Source organism: Pipra filicauda, unplaced genomic scaffold, assembly GCF_003945595.2.
Source record: "Pipra filicauda isolate LSUMZ 115617 unplaced genomic scaffold, ASM394559v2 scaffold13_size5146498_pilon, whole genome shotgun sequence".
Taxonomy (NCBI): Eukaryota; Metazoa; Chordata; class Aves; order Passeriformes; family Pipridae; genus Pipra; species Pipra filicauda.
Window position 1 is genome coordinate 5,084,043 of NW_024103874.1, and position 15,528 is coordinate 5,099,570.

Sequence of the window (15,528 nt, forward strand, 5' to 3'; positions counted from 1 at the left end):
GGGAGAGGATGTCGGGGTCAGCTGGGAATCTGGGGGTCTCTCACGGTGCCCCAAACCCTCACCTTCCGAGTTCTGCCGCGACGCCGCTCCCTTGATGCGGAAAGCTTGCCGGGCTCGGCTGCGGTCTCCGAAGCTCCAGCTCTTGGGCACTTTGCTTGGGCTGTCCTCGATGCTCTGGTCAGCACTGGGGGACCTCCTCATGCCCTGAGCCTGTGGAGAGCCTTTCCCTTTGGTGCCAGCACCGCGGGGACTGGAGAAGACACGATCTTTCAAACTGACCTTCTGACTGTTCAGAGAAACACGTTGAAACAAAGACAAAAAGGAGACAGCAGGAGGAGTCATTCTGGAAACCACGCAGTCCTTCCCCACCAGCCATTAGAAACCAAGAGCACTTCCAAGCAGCAGTGACATGTAGTTTTGCTGTTGGCTTTTTTTTTTTTTTCCAATATATGTGGGTTTTTTATTTTTTTTAAAAAAGAAAGCTTTGTAGAGATGTTTCCGTCATCATGAGTGAAATGGGAATGATTCTTAAGAGAGAGAAAATAATGAGGACTTAAACAGAAGCCCCTTGTGGGATGCCAGGGCTGGCGGGACAGAATGACATCAACAATGAGGTTATGATTCCTTAAATCACTGATCAGCTCCGGTCACGAGTTAGGAAGCTTTTCTTTCACAACTGCCTTCCAAAACACTATGTCTAATAAGAAAATACCAATAAAAAAATCCCCCATTATCTTAAAACTTTTAGCTTTCGTGGAAACACTTCGCTTCTGGTGCTCAGACCTGTCCTTTCCCTTTCTTCAACTCCTGCATTTCCTCCCTCTTAAAACACGATCTGCCCCTTTTATATATTCCAAAGGGTTCCTCTTTATCCAGTCATATATTCAAACACTTAAATACAAACACTTAAATGTGCAACTCCTTCGTATCCTATAAAAATTCAATCTAAAAGCTGCCATCTCCCTGAAGGTCTGCTACGGGTGTCATAAACATGCAAAGCAAAATTTTACAACTTCAGAATACGGCATTTTATTGCTTTTTTTCCTGCTAGAATCCTTGGATTTATGGTTTGAAAAGAAGCACTCTGCAGAAACAGAGATGAACTCACTGGGAAACAGTCTGCTGGCAACCCAGCTCTAACTGGTTTCCAAATTCTGAAATTTGCAATTAAAACCTTTCACTCAAATGAAGATAACAAATTTTCACTTGAAAATTGCAGAACAAAGAGATTTTGTGAATCATTACAAAAGGGCAAACTTTATAGAGACAGCATTGGGGAAACCAAACTGCAAGTACTTTTGAGTCATTTGATATTTTCTCAATAGCAATTAATGATTAAACTACACTGATAGAGGTTGGATAACCAGTGCAACGTACTTGCACACAGAGCCAATATTTTATATATAGGTATATCAAAACTCAGTGAAAACAGGAATTTAATTCCCAACACTCTGCACCATCACAGTAGCCACTTATCATTTTGCTGCAAACGCTCTGCCTGAATTCGCAGGAAGAACATTTGAGGAAATTTTGATTTCCACATCAGATTTCCAGCTCACCAACCAAAGACCTGCTTTTTTTTGCGTGCGTCTTTCAGCAACACCACCTGAACACTCAGAGCCAAACAGCCCTCCTTTGCCTTCAAAACTGGCACGGGGCTCTTCAATCAGAGCTTGGCTGCTGGTTTCTGAAGCAAAGCAAAACGCGGCTCCCTTTTCGCAGCCGCCGGCTGTTCTCTGCTGACAGGAGCAGACACACTCTCTGCCCAGTAAAGGGAGAAGACGTGACCCGAGGACACTCAGGGAGCAGATCTGTCGAGTAAGAAGGTGCTATTTTTACAAAGTCACTTTACATTGCGAGACAACAAACACTGACAGGGGGAGAAAGGTGCTTAGGCAGCAGTTTGCAGAGTTGCATCCCCTGTGCTGCAGGGCAGGGTTAGCTGTGGCCACGGGCTCAGCAGCAACTGCACACTGAAAGACACATTCGAGAGAAAATAAAATTGCTCATGAGCAAGTTAGAAAAGGCAGAATTAACCCAATTAATGATGAATTATTAATTCAGATAAGTGCTGGAGATTGAATTCCCAGTCTGGTGCCCACCTGCAGGGGCTGTCTGAAAGCCATGGGACCAACAGACCTTCAGCAGAGCTGAAATTCAGGTCAGAGGTAAAAATCCACACAGGAATCTGGGAACAAGCACGTGCCTAAATACCTTTCTGGATGTAAGCCTTAGCCACTAATGCTACCAAAATCATTGCACATAATGAGCCAAAGGTTTAAAAGCAATTCTCATTCTGTGTTTATTGGATAAGAAACCAGATTGAAATTTTGTCATTTGATCCTAAATAGGCCAATTGGATTTTTTTTCCTTTATTTTTTTGTTGATTTTACAGAAGAATATTTCTTGAATCCATTGAGTTTTGGTAGTACTAATACTTTGAATTACCTGGTCTTTTCTAAAAATAAATTTTATAAAAATGCATCAGCAACACAGAAATATTCAGACTTCAAAGCAGTCTCTTTGTGCCTCATCCTCTGCTGTGTTGCTCCCATCACTGATCCCAGCATAAAATGAGTTGCCTTTCACTGAGTAAAGCAGAGCCTTTTCCTTGGGGAATTTTTCCCATTCCCACAATAAATGTGCTGAAAATGTTTGCAGGAATCACAAAAGGCAAAAAAGAAAGAGTTCAACTCGGTGAGGGATATGAGCAAAGAGTTTCAAGCCTGACAGCCTGAGGTGCAACACATTGAAAAATCTCACAGAAATCTGATGAACAACTAAGATCTGGGTGGGTTTTGTTCCCAAGTACTCACTACTCAGGAAAAAAACCCAACACCTGATACAACCTGTTTTTTTTAACACAGATGACATGAGACAACACAAACAATTAATTGAAATTTTTCCTTCTGCCATGCAATTTTCTCCTTGGAAACGACACCTGGAATCACATGCAAGTACAATCCCTGCAGAGGAGAATGCTGTTGGGGTCAGCAGGAGTTGGTAGGAGAAAGTCCCAAAGAAATACAGACATATATAGGGATATATGTTGCCAGCTAATCCAAGATCATGTTCTCATTCAACCAGAAAGTCATGCAGAGGCACGTGGAGTGTCTTGGAGAAGGGGTGTTTGGATGTCACTCGAGAGGATGGTAAATGAGCCTCAGTTCAGTGGAGAGTGTATGTGTTGGTGACATGAACATGAGGACAGCAGTACCCCAGCCACACACACAGCATGGACTGATGCTCACAGTCGTGCCCTGCTCGTGCCAGGGGAAGGGAAGGGAGAGAGAACTGTGGCTTTGCAACCAGAGACAGATTATGGGAAGCCATAACATCCTAACAGGCTGTGCTTTAGCTCTACATCCTCGTAACCGCTTTCAGTTGGCATCTATGAAAACATATTCGATAACAAAAGAATTACATTTCCAGGCTGACTTTGGAGATGGTTTAAAAAACTTTCAGCTTTTGACTTGAATTTAATGAAGGATAGAAGCTGAGTTGGTTTTTCTCTGCTGCCAGCCAAAAAATGAGAGCCCAGTGCTGGACAGACATGAAAGGGCCACGGCTGATGGAGGGATTCTCACTGCTCTAGTGGGCTTTGCATTTTGGTTCATTTAAGTCCAACAGCTCAGCACTCAGCAGAGAAATTCTTGAGAGCTGACCTTCAAAATGAGCTGCCATCAGCCTCCTTAGGACACCAGGGGTTTGAGGCCCTGTTTGAAACACTCTGGTTTGGGGTTCATTCCAGTTCTCTACAGTATTAAATCAGCACTTTTAAAAAATGTGGACTCATTACATTAGCAGTAATTTTGGATCAATAAAAAGTATCAGTTGTAATGTCTTGTCATTGATTTTAAACTATGCTTGAGCCATTACTTCTTTTTCTCCTCAGTTAGCCAAACTGAGTTGGACTAGCACAGACTCAGATCCATCTCTGCATCCAAACTCAACCAGTATCAGTGCTCATTCTTCTGAGAAGCTGTGGCCAGGAGAAAGGGGTTGTCTCCTGTTGGTAAATGAGGTACATTTTTTAAATCCAGAGTTTGTGCTGAGCTCGTGGCATATGAGAACTGCTCATTAAAACCAAGCAGAAGTGCCAGGAATGAATGACAGCCTTTGTGGCTGACTGGGCTCCAGTCTGATTGCAGGTGTGAATAAGAGGCAGAAACCAATTACTGGGGATATGAAGGAAAGGAAAATACAACTGAGTGTGCAAAACTTGCCATGACTAAAACAGAAATCATGAGAGGGCCAAGCTCAAGCCTGGTTTGCCTCCAGTGATTTCAGGTGAATTCAGCCTAGAGGATGGAGTTTCTAGAAGCAGAATAACCTGGGCATAAGGGAAACAAAATGTCAGCCAGTGATCATGTCATAGTGAGTAATCTCTCTTCTTTTCCTCCTCCACAACCACAGTGGAGTCACTGGAACTATAATGGCAAAGACTGGGGTTGCCCCATCCCCACAGCCACCACATAAGCACGGAAAAGCATGGGGCCTTGGATGAGTGAAGGGACACTGGAGCCAGCCTCAAGTCTCTAACCTTGGCTTTTTGTATTCTGCAGCATTCCATTACAATCACCCCTCTCTTCCTAATTCACAGCCTTTTTTTTTCCCAAACTGATGTTGAGTGCTGTCAGACACCACATCAGCCACATCCTGCATGTCCTCCCAACCTTTTGCTATTTGCCAGCTCAGCTGTTTTGCATTTCAGGAGCAAAGCAGAACAGCCAGATTGCACCTCCAAGCTGGCTGATTGCTCCTGAGCAAGCTTTTAAGACACCTGCTACACCCAGAGCCACAGGCCAGTCAAAGGTCGTGCAAACACCTTTCCTTCACTGGCCTGGGTGCCACTTCTTCCCATTGTCAGGTCTCTGAGGTGCCTTCATCTGTGAGTGCACCAGGAAAAGTCTCTTACAAAGCAGAACACAATAGACCTGATAACCTGGCTTGGTGTAGTTACATTACTGTCTAAAAATGAATGTGTTATTGCACTTATTGACTAAAGATCATTGGTTTAGTACATTAAGAAACCACAGCTTCTAAGGAGTTTCCTATTAATTTACCTACATTGAGTTTTCCATGATTGCTTCATCGTTTACGGTTATTTCGTTTTATGCATCCTAGATGAAGGCTTTTAGCACTCAGCCTTAGATGCATCAAAGTGCTGGCATCTGCCACAAGAGCCTGTGCAGTGGGGATTGTGGGCAGGCACCTAAGGGTCCAGGAAAACAAGACATCTGAATTATTTTTATGTCCTTTCACAGTCACCTACAGTTATACTAAAGCACAGGGTGTATAACACTACATTCAGGATGGATGCAGGTAACAAAGATGCCCTTGTAGCTACTCCAAAGTTCCAGATTCCTTTTTTACTGGAAGAACTACAGTCTGTAATCCTCCTTTTCAGGGTCACCAATGGATTAAGAAGACCTCAAGGTAATACTTTGTTCCATCCTCCCTTTCCCTTGCAGAACTCGAAACGGGGAAGATGAAATGAGGACCACAGTGGGAAGGAATTCAGTAGAAAAGAGGAAAAAAAAAATTACACTGGCTTTAGCAGTTAAAAATACATGCCTAGGAAGACATGCAAGGAAAACATTGAGATCAGAGTGGCTGATTTTCCAGAACACAGAACTGGACATGGACAGATGAGAGGACAGCATTATGAACAGCACTGCTCGTTTTCATCTCTGCCAAAAACAACCTCAACGTTAAGTAACTGAAAGGAGGCTTTCTCTGGGGAGGAGTCCTTGCTCACACTATGCCTCCCCAGATAAAACAACCTCACCTGGCAAAAGGAAACACTGCAGAAGTCAGGATAATTTTTTCAGCTAGACTATTGACCAAATCTTTGCCATTTGGAAATGTCTCGAAATGCTGCCTGTGCAACTGCTGATCACCCATTATTTCAACCACAGCTTTCAAGGCTAAACTTCAAGGAAGGCCCCAGCACCATCAAAACATGCAGCAGGAGGCTGACTCAAAGGTTCAGGCTATTTATGCCGGTGTAAAGGATTTCCTAACATGGAGAACTGCTCATTATGAACCCTACATCATGCCCCATTCCTGTTTGTTACCCATTCAGAGATGGGATTTACCACTCTACTTCTGAGCTCCTGGTACACACGAGCCTCAGGCATGAGTCCTGACTGACAGATAACAAAAACAGCTAGCAGGTCAAAAAAATTGCAAGAAAAGAAAAGATACAAGTTGAAACAATTAATGAAGAAAATCAGAGATACATATACTGTTAGAACTGTAGTTTTTATGCTTTTAAAGCTGTAGTTTGTTGGCTTTCTGAGGGAGACAGAGACTGGTGATTTTGAGAATTAAGACGGACTCCAAAAAAGAGCATGCAAAAATCCGAGTTCACAAACATGCGGCATCACTCAGTGCCCTGCCACTCCTGGGCTGTCCACCTGCCTGGCTGCGGGGCGAGGAGCTGAGGGGGGGGCCCCTGCCAGCATTCACAGCATGCAAACTCCGGGCAGAGGGAATTCTCAAGAAGGTGCATGTTTGCTGCTGGGAAGCAGTGCCTGAGGTGGGGGAAGAGACTCTTCCAGTGCAGGTGTGGATGTAGACGTATTTACGCACAGGTAACACGAGATATGTGTGTCTCTGTACCCTTATGGCCATGGGTGTGCTAAGGGATGCTCGCTGGGAGTTCCCTGAAGCCACCTAACAATTGTCAGCTTGATGAAAGAGATGCAAACCCTGCTTGTACAAAACCCTCTGCTCTAGCTCTAGCTGTCTGTTCCCCACAGGGTCTAGAAACAGAACCATTCACAATGCCAATGTCAACGCTCAGGGGAACCCGTGTCCCCTATGTCTGGCGGGACAGGCTGAGATTAGTCCTTCTCTAGCTGCGTAGTAGAGGTGCTAGATAGGCAAGCCATGGCTTCCAAAGGCCACAAGACTAGGAAAGGTCAATTTGTCGTGTTCAGAGAGCCAAAGGAACGGTGACTGAGCAGAGGTAGGAAGCTGGCATTTCTCATGCTGCTAACTGGACATTGCTGTACAGTGCAATTCAATTTGCAAGGACTCCCTGGACCCTGAGGAGGGATGGAGCGATAGGGAGGAAGGGGCGGTTTTGTTTTTTTTTTAGAAAAAAAAAAATTAAATTTTTAATTTTTTTTTTTTTTTTTTTTTTATTTTTAATTTTCCATCATTTGTTAAACTTCATGTCCTGACCTCCTCCCTCGCTCAGCAAACACCGGCTTGCTAGCCCAGAACAAATTCCCCATCCTCATCTCTTTGGTTCACGTGCTCTGCACGATCGGCAGACAAGGAAGCCTCTGATTTCTGAGCGGGCAGTGGGGAGGCTCTTCCACCTTTTTTTACTCATCTAGTACCTCTATTAAGCAGAGAAGTGATCAGAACGGGTGGTAGCAGGGTAGAGGGAGAATGAGCCGTGCAGCTTTTGATTAGTTTCGTGCGACGCATTTCCCGTGGTACCTAGAGTTTCCTGAGCAGCATCCGCAAAGTGACTCTCTGCACGGTTTGCTCTTACTGGAAATGAGGGGAGAGTAAAAATTAGACCTGGAAGCAAATGCCAGACAGGAAACTTTTGATTACTGACTCTAGGTTTAAAAGACAGGTGTTTTGAGGGCCGGGTTCATGACAGGATTGTTCTCTTTGAGTGCTAAGTGAAAAGAAAAACTTTAAAAATCAAGAGGGTTTCTGAAATTTGTCTCACTGTGGTCAGTAAATTTCATTATTAGAACTGATGCATTCTGCATTGAGTTGGTGGCGTCATTTTATCTACAATTAACTACAGGAAGATTTTTTTTATCTGCATTGGAAACAAAAAAATACTCTCCTCTTCCTCTAGACAAATAAAAACCCCATAAGTTTTTTTTAATTGTCTAAGCAATGGAAAGCCAAAACTTTAACTTGTTTTGTCAAACAGTATCAAAAAAGCTCAAATTTCTTCTTTTTTTTTTTTTCCCCAAAAAATCCCCACTCTCAAAGAAAGCTAGTTAATCTGTGAATTATTTGCACTTCTCATACAGGAAATAGAGTTAAATTAAGCCTGGCATTTAAAAAAATAAAAATAGATTTAAACGGGGTGTGGTGCAGTCCCTTATGGGAAGGGAGTTGAACATCTGTGTTCACACATCTGGTTTTCATGGTGCTTTTTAGACAGGCCCTACCACTTCTGGGGAGTTACTGACTTTGACAAGGCACCACCACAGCTCCATCCCAAATCACTGCTCAGGCACTGCCCTGCCAGGAGATCACCACCACGACCAGGGTCCTCCATGCCATGGAGCAGCCCTCTACCTGTGGAAGGGGAATGATGTGGCCCCCATCACCCCACCAGGCCACCAACCACCAGCAGGCAGCACTTGCCAAATTCATGGGCAGACTGAAAAGGCCGAAGGGCATCAAACCCCAATTTCGTGTTGCACTTGAAGTCGGCAGTCGGAGGAGCGCGTGGGCACAGCATCCCATGTGAGCTCAGCCGACACCACCCTGGGCATCCTGGGGACTCCTCAGGTGCCCACAACGGCACCCTGCATCCCCAGGTAGCCCCAGGGACTGGTGGTGCTACTGGGGCTGTTCTGGAGCTGGCGTGGGAGTGGGACATTCAGCATGCAGAGCCTCAGGGAGACGTGTGGGTTACTCTCCTCTTAGCCTCTCCAGAAAGATGCAGTTCCTTCCGCGCAAATAATCCGCTCCCCTAAAGGCAACTGATTATTTCCAGATTACTGTCAGTCCCAGCATGAGTCTCTGACACCAGTTTAATTGGTTAGAAGGGCAAATGCCAGCCCAGGCTAATGTGGCCCCTTGGGCTCCTGTGATTGGCCCTGGTTTCCACGGGCAGTAGAGGTTAGGGACACCTCGGACACCCTAGGCTGGATGAGCAGGGGCCCACTGAGTCAACCAAAGGCATCCTCCAGTGCATACAAAAGCCTTAATCACACCCCTGGACAGAGATATTAATGTGTGTATCTCAGACAGACATAAACATACACTGATAGAGAGATATACACACAGATATACACACACGTTACAAGGTGGCCCAGTCCAGCATCCACTCAATCCATGGCCAAGGTCCTGCTGAGTTCATTGGGGTCAAGGACAAACCACAGCTGAGAACAACCTTCCAAAGAGGTTCTTCTCATTACCTACAGCACTGAACTCATGCTGGACAAAGTAATCTGAGTTTTAGCTTCCCAGTTCCCTGGAATCCTTCTGTTTCTTTTTCTCTGATATTAATGTATTATTACGATCATTTGGCTCATTAATTTTTAGCTTTTCATCTCATTGTATTTTGGAAAATACAAGAGGAATAAATGTGGTCATGGATGCCTTCAGATGTTTATCAAACCATCTGTTAAAGAGCATCTGAAGCCCACATTTTGTACAGGAGCCTCCACAGCCCTGGCTAACCATGTGTCTTTTTGATATTATAATCAAAGCAAAATAAACAGAAATGAGATGCCACAGCTAATTTCACCCCTAATTAACAGAAGAGTAATCACACCCCATTACCAGTCTGTTCTGCTGCCTTTCTGCAGCAGAAGGGGTGAGGAAAGCATCACCACAGAGCAGCCCCACCTCCCTGGGGATATGAGGCAGAGAGGATTCGATTTGGACCCTGCATGACAGCAGTGGTCTCGGAGGTGTGATGGGTTCTCAGTGCCCTGGCAGCACAGCCAGCCTGAGGAGGGGCAGGGGGCAACTGCTCAGCCAGGGCAGATGGCAGGGTGGACACAGCACCCAAAGCAACAGGTAACAGGAGGCCCTGAAAGCTTTACTTTTTTTAAAAGGGGAGGAAAATAAAAGCAGGGGAAGAGGTATGTAGCACGTAGAAAAAGGCCAGCCTCTTTTCTGCTCCTCACAGCCTGAGTTCCACGTCTGGGGGAGGTGAGCTCCTGGCCCCCAAGCAGGTCAGCAAGGAGCTTTCCCAGCTCTTGGTCTCAGATGGATTCAGACAGGCTTGTGGTGGAAAACAAAACAGAAACGACAGAGAAAGGACGTAACCTGTCTCTCAGATCAGCTGTCCCATTTTATGACCAAAGCAAAAGCCACCTGAGGTGACCTTGAGCCCCTGCAACACTAACCCCATTACCTCCTCACATCCTCCCACCCTCGGCAGCAGCTCTCTGAGTGCTGCCTGGGCAGAAATCAGCACGGCCACAGCAGCACTGGGGTCAGAGGGCAGCATCACCACTGTGAACAAGCATGACTCTGACAGCCACCCTGTGAGCTGACAGAATGCTTGGGATGCTCCTTGACCTCACAAGGCAATGTTTTTCCTGCACAGCACATTCCCAAAAGCTGTGCCAGCATCCCTTCTCTAAATCTCTAAACTTAAAATACATTAAGATGCAAAATAGTGAGAAAACTCTTTCTGTTTCGTTTGCTGTAAGGACTTTGTGGTGTATCAATCATGGAAAGAGGGATATAGGAAATCAGCCACTCTCTATACATCACTACACCTGCTATCTCCAGGTGTTAGACTGTTTCCTTACAGCAATGGAAATGGAGAGTGGCAAATCCTTTACCAGCTGAAGCAATAAAAGCTTCTGCTATGAGAGACAATTCATCCCCAGGAGCTTCCTGAGTGAAGCATCATCAGCGACTGGGTGATTAACTATTGGGTGGGCAGAGAAACAGGATGAGTTCTCTTTTCTAAGGGCAGGATGATACACTGAGCATCACCAGGAGGCTGCTGGAAATTAAAGTGGGTGGAAGATCTGGGATGTGAATGCAAAAGATCGAGAAAATTTTTTTGGGGAAAATAGGTAATTTGGTCCTCCCTTAACGCAAAATTCCTTCCTGAGGGCTGAGACATTATCAGGCAGAAAGAGGACAGTGGGAGCAGGTAGAATTGATATTGTCCTAACAAAACAGAAGGAAAGAGCTTTGGTGCTGCCATGGCAGCTGAACTAAACAATACGGAACATACTCTAACGTTATTTACACAGCAGCTGCAGACCCTCAGCTTAACCCTCCTGGGTCTGGGTTTAGTAACAAAACCCATCGGTGTCACAAGAGACAGATGCACCACAGCAGCAGGAAACAGCCTTTAGAAATGACTCTGATGAAGGACCTATATATAGGTCCTATATAGTAAAAAATACTCTGGAAAAGGATAGGGGAGGACTATTTTTACCTCTTTCTGTGACATAAGATTGAGAAGGCAATGTAGAAAATGAAGAGGGAGAAACCTGCAACCTCTACGAAGAAATATTGTATACAACCTAATGTTTTAACTGGTGAATATGAACCCTGTAAGACAGGACTGAGATTCAAAAATAAGAAATAAAACTAGTGCCTGAGAAATAAGACTAATACCTATGATTACAGAGCTGCTGGTTGATGTGACCCTGTGAGGGACTGCTGGACCTCAGATCTCCTCTTCTATGGATCTGATAGAGCTGAACAGAGATTTTGTCTCATTGTCACATTGTGAGAAATGTGGATTTACCCTTTAATGCATCCAAAGTATATCACTGGCTGAGACAGAACAGTGGAGCAGCCAGACCCTGGGATGAAATGCTGACCCTCCTGATGCCACAGGCAGGTAGGCAAGATTTCAGCCTTGGTCTGCTCCCAGAGAGCCCTTCCCATGTAATGTTCCCTGCTTTAATAATGATGGATGGAGGCTGCCTTTGCTCAAGCTACACTTGAGACCCCAAATAGGAAAAAAAAAAATCTGGATAGTTGAAACATGATCTTGGAGATTTGGGTTATTTGGCAGGAAAGTGGATGGAATGCTACAGAGGTTCTGCTTGCAAAGAAAAGCTCAAATGAAAGACAGAAAAAAAAGAGGGAGGGGAGAGGGGGAAGGAAGGAGGAAAGATTAAATTTCATACTTTAGTCAGCACCATATCTACCCAGATATCTTTGGTTGGCTTTTATGCCACAGAAAAATTAGTTTCTGGCCTCTTATAAGCTAAAAGGCATGGCTGAGAGGTACATCTGCAGAATGCCAGGCTCTAGCTGTACTTCTGAAAAACATATTCATTGTTCAGAAAATTTAGGCTGTAAGCTATGTTTTGAGGTATGAGATGGAAGATCTGAAAGCCAAGTAGATGATCTCCACAGATCATCAGTTCTGTGTCTCTTCACTCAAGAAAAAAAAAAAGAGATTCAGTCCCAGAATTACTTCTTAAAAGAACTGGGAAAACATAGGACAAAAAAAAAATCCCAGAATCAAACACTTTTAAGAGGATGAAAAGTATCCTAAGAGTATCCCAAACACCAGCCCTGTTGCTTTCCCTGGGACACGTGAGTAGCAAAAAGCTCTCCCGTAGGTGGGATTTACGGCTGCCCTTGGAAAGTGCTCACTACGTTTCAGACCACGCTCTGCGTCGTGGACTCGAGGCGTGGAGGGAAGATGGAGCAGGGACTGTGCCTCATCCAGAGGGAAGGGGGTAGAGAAGGGGTGTCTCTAACATGCCACGCTGCGCCGTGTCAGAGAGCCCTCCTGTGTCCCACGGAGCAGCAGGTCGGCGCGGCCCCGTGCAGTGCCCTGCAGCGAGAGGAGCTCAGGAGAAGTTGCTGACTTGGTGACACGGTGATGGCTTCGTGTTCCCATGTCACCTCTGCCCAGCACGGCCTTGGGTGACGGAGACACGGGCAAAGCATCACCCACCCATCGGCACACGTTGAGCCCGTGTAATGCCACTCCAGCTACGACTCCAGCAACGAAATAAAATAAAGAAGCATAAACCAAAGCCCTGCTGTCACCCCGGGTTGAGTGTCTGCCAGCTCTGCCCGTGCTGCCACCACTCTCCCTACCTCCCGCAGCCTCGCTACCCTCGCAGCTACAGCCCGAGGCAGACTGGAAGGAGGATATGATTTAAGGTCCAGCATACACGTGGATACATTGGACTGGCACAGCACAGAACAAGCACGTCAATACCTAGAATGCTTCCCTCGATGGCGCCACGACATGGTACACACACGCACACACGTACACAGAAATCTACAGGGAATGCATGGGAATGGCGTGTTGGCAGTGATACAGACCTTGGCGATGGTTCGGGCTGCTGCTCTTTCCTTTAAACAGAAGCAATAGTACATTAGCATGGTGTCAGGTGGCAAAAAGATGTTGCTGCTTCACTGTTAAAACAGAACGAAACGACAATACCAAACAATACAACTAAGTGGAAGTTGTGGACAGAAGAAAGGGAAAGGAGCGCTTAATTCCTGGAGTTTCTGGCCTGGACAGAAGATCACTGGAGACTCACACAACCTCAGAGAAGACACATACAACGCACAGGGTTGAAGAGTTTATCCCAACCCATCCTTGTGCCTACGCAGGACTGAGACACCTGAGGGTCGTGTGATTTGTGTGAGCACAGGAGGACTTCTGTGGGCTCAGAGAGCGGCCCCCTTCCTTTGGAATTGCACTGTCCTGATGTTTCTGCACACGGGGAAGGGTTTGAATGGCTCCCATGGTCCTGCATTCTTTTTCCTCCCTGGCCACTGGGACAGAGCCAATGTCAGATCTCCGGATCGTGGATTCACGCCGCAGTGCCAACGCAGGGTGCTGGGAGGGGCACGTGGGTGGGAAGGATCACGGACCCCTGCCCTGACATCCTGACACCCCAGGTGGGGTTTCTGCCTCCAAAGCCTTTGGCAGCTACTTTACCAAAGTAACTGGCAAAGGCTACATGGAGGGAGTGGGACACCACAATTTTTGTATGTGGTTTCCTACTGAGATCCCAAACTTGATTGCCCTGAAAAATCACTGAGGACAAAGTGAGCTGAACACCTACAAAAGGGCAGTCACGACACTGCAAGCCACGCTAAGGCCACACTGAAAAAAATATCTCACCTTCACTGACCAGGCATTGTGGTGGCATTTCCCTCCAGCAACGAGGAAAACCTGTTCTGCCTTCAACTACTCCAATTCACAACCTCTACACAATGGGGAATTGCACTTAGTGTGGGACCCCAATCAGCCTTGCCCCTGCAGCCCCCCAAGAGAGGGAACAGACTGTGTTTCTCAGCAGACACAGGTCTGTTTTCCCTAACACAGATGCCCTCCGAGCATGATGCTGTACCAGCCCTGGCCCTGCCACTACTCAGCAGCGACTGCTGAGACCTGCACAGACCCTGACCCCTCTCCCTTTGGCTAAAGGCAGCAGCTGGAGAGACTAAAAAAATCCCCCTCCACCCTCTGCTCCTTGCTCAGAAAAGCTTGGAAGCCCAGCCTCAGTCACTAGCTCAAATACTCATATTTTAATGCTTTCAGGCTGACCCAGGGGTCTACAGATCTCTGTTCTTTGCTGAGGCACACAGCCCAGGACAGGTCCCATCCCGTGCATCCCCAGCGGGCCCCAATGCCCACCACCACAGCCAGCATCTCTCCATCTCTCCCAGGGTCTGCAGTCTCCCCATTCACCAACAGGGCAGCCTTGACTGCTGAAAACCCCAAGAATTACCCCTCCTGAGCAGAGGGTGAAGCTGCAGGACTCCTGGCCTTCTGGGAGAATCTTGTATACCTCACCACAGCAAAATTTAGCAAAAGTCTCTCACTGCTGCAACCTTGTCTGCACTCACTGGAGGGAACAGAGAACGAATTAACACATTGTGGGCCTGAATCTCCTCTGAGGGTGTTGAAGAGCAAAAAGGTCAGAGGAAAGCTGGGAAAACTACCTCAATCACCCTCTTTGAGAATACAACTTTTTCTTGTCAGTCAAGCACTGTGACATTGCTCCAGAGCCAAGTGAGGCTGAAGGAATTCATGTAGAGCATGGGAGAGGGACAGGGAGGAGGTCACTGAAGGACCCATGGGGGACCAGCTGTCAAACCTCTCACATCTTCAAGGCTGTCTGTATGCCAAAGCCAGGAAGGTAAAAAAGAAAAGAAAAAAAAAAAGGTTGCAAAGTGTGTGCTTTCCAAACTCTCTTAACTCTTGCTAACCTGAATGTCAGTCCCGACTTGCTCTTCAGGTTCCTCAGGAGCTCCAGCTGGTTCAGAGGAGGGATTAGTCTAGAGGGAGAAAACAAAGGCCATTAATATACAGACAGAGCTGATTCCAGAGCCTCCTGCCTTGGCAACTTCCCCCGCTGCCCCATCCTTTCAACCAGAACCAGCTTTGTGCCATCAACTGCAACTGGGGAACAGCTCGGGAAGGATGGAGAGGGATTTGGCTGCTGCTCCCAGCAGTGTCCTAAGGCAGAGCAGTGGGGTAAGAGAGAGAAAGAGACAGTGAGAGAGAGAGAGAAACTTGTCTGCACCATTGGATTTTGAACCTCCCAAAAACCAAGTGGCTGCCAGGGTTCCTGGGCAGCCCAGTGGTGTTTCGGCAGAGCTGTTTCACCACCTGTAGTCTGGCAGGTTGGCATTGCTGTCGCTGGAGGTCAGCACTTTGGATGTGTGCTAAGTGGAGAGAAACTCCAGTTTTGGGGCAAAACGGGAAAAATCAACCCTGCTGCTCTTGGGAATGTGGGGAGGCAGGGGAAGGAGCAGCTTATGGGGCAGAGAAAACAGGGACTTCAGGTTGTGGCCATCCCAGGAGAAACAGTAGTGTGCTCCAGGGTCAAGTTTAACCAATTC

General features: G+C 46.5%; 1 protein-coding gene across 14 annotated transcripts in view; it reads right to left on the reverse strand.

Annotated features, from left to right (window-relative positions):
- The window catches only part of KCNQ2 (potassium voltage-gated channel subfamily Q member 2), a 67,826-nt gene that overhangs the window by 13,983 nt on the left and 38,315 nt on the right, over nt 1-15,528 (reverse strand). For 6 of the 14 annotated variants that reach the window (XM_039378540.1, XM_039378539.1, XM_027710489.2 and 3 more), the window contains 4 exons: nt 14,893-14,961; nt 12,991-13,020; nt 7,459-7,512; nt 63-286 (listed from right to left, as the gene is read on the reverse strand). In XM_039378540.1, the coding sequence (XP_039234474.1) occupies nt 63-286; nt 7,459-7,512; nt 12,991-13,020; nt 14,893-14,961 (377 nt within the window). The remainder of the gene's footprint in view (nt 1-62; nt 287-7,458; nt 7,513-12,990; nt 13,021-14,892; nt 14,962-15,528) is intronic. The other 8 variants (XM_027710492.2, XM_039378541.1, XM_027710491.2 and 5 more) reach the window with 3 other exon arrangements.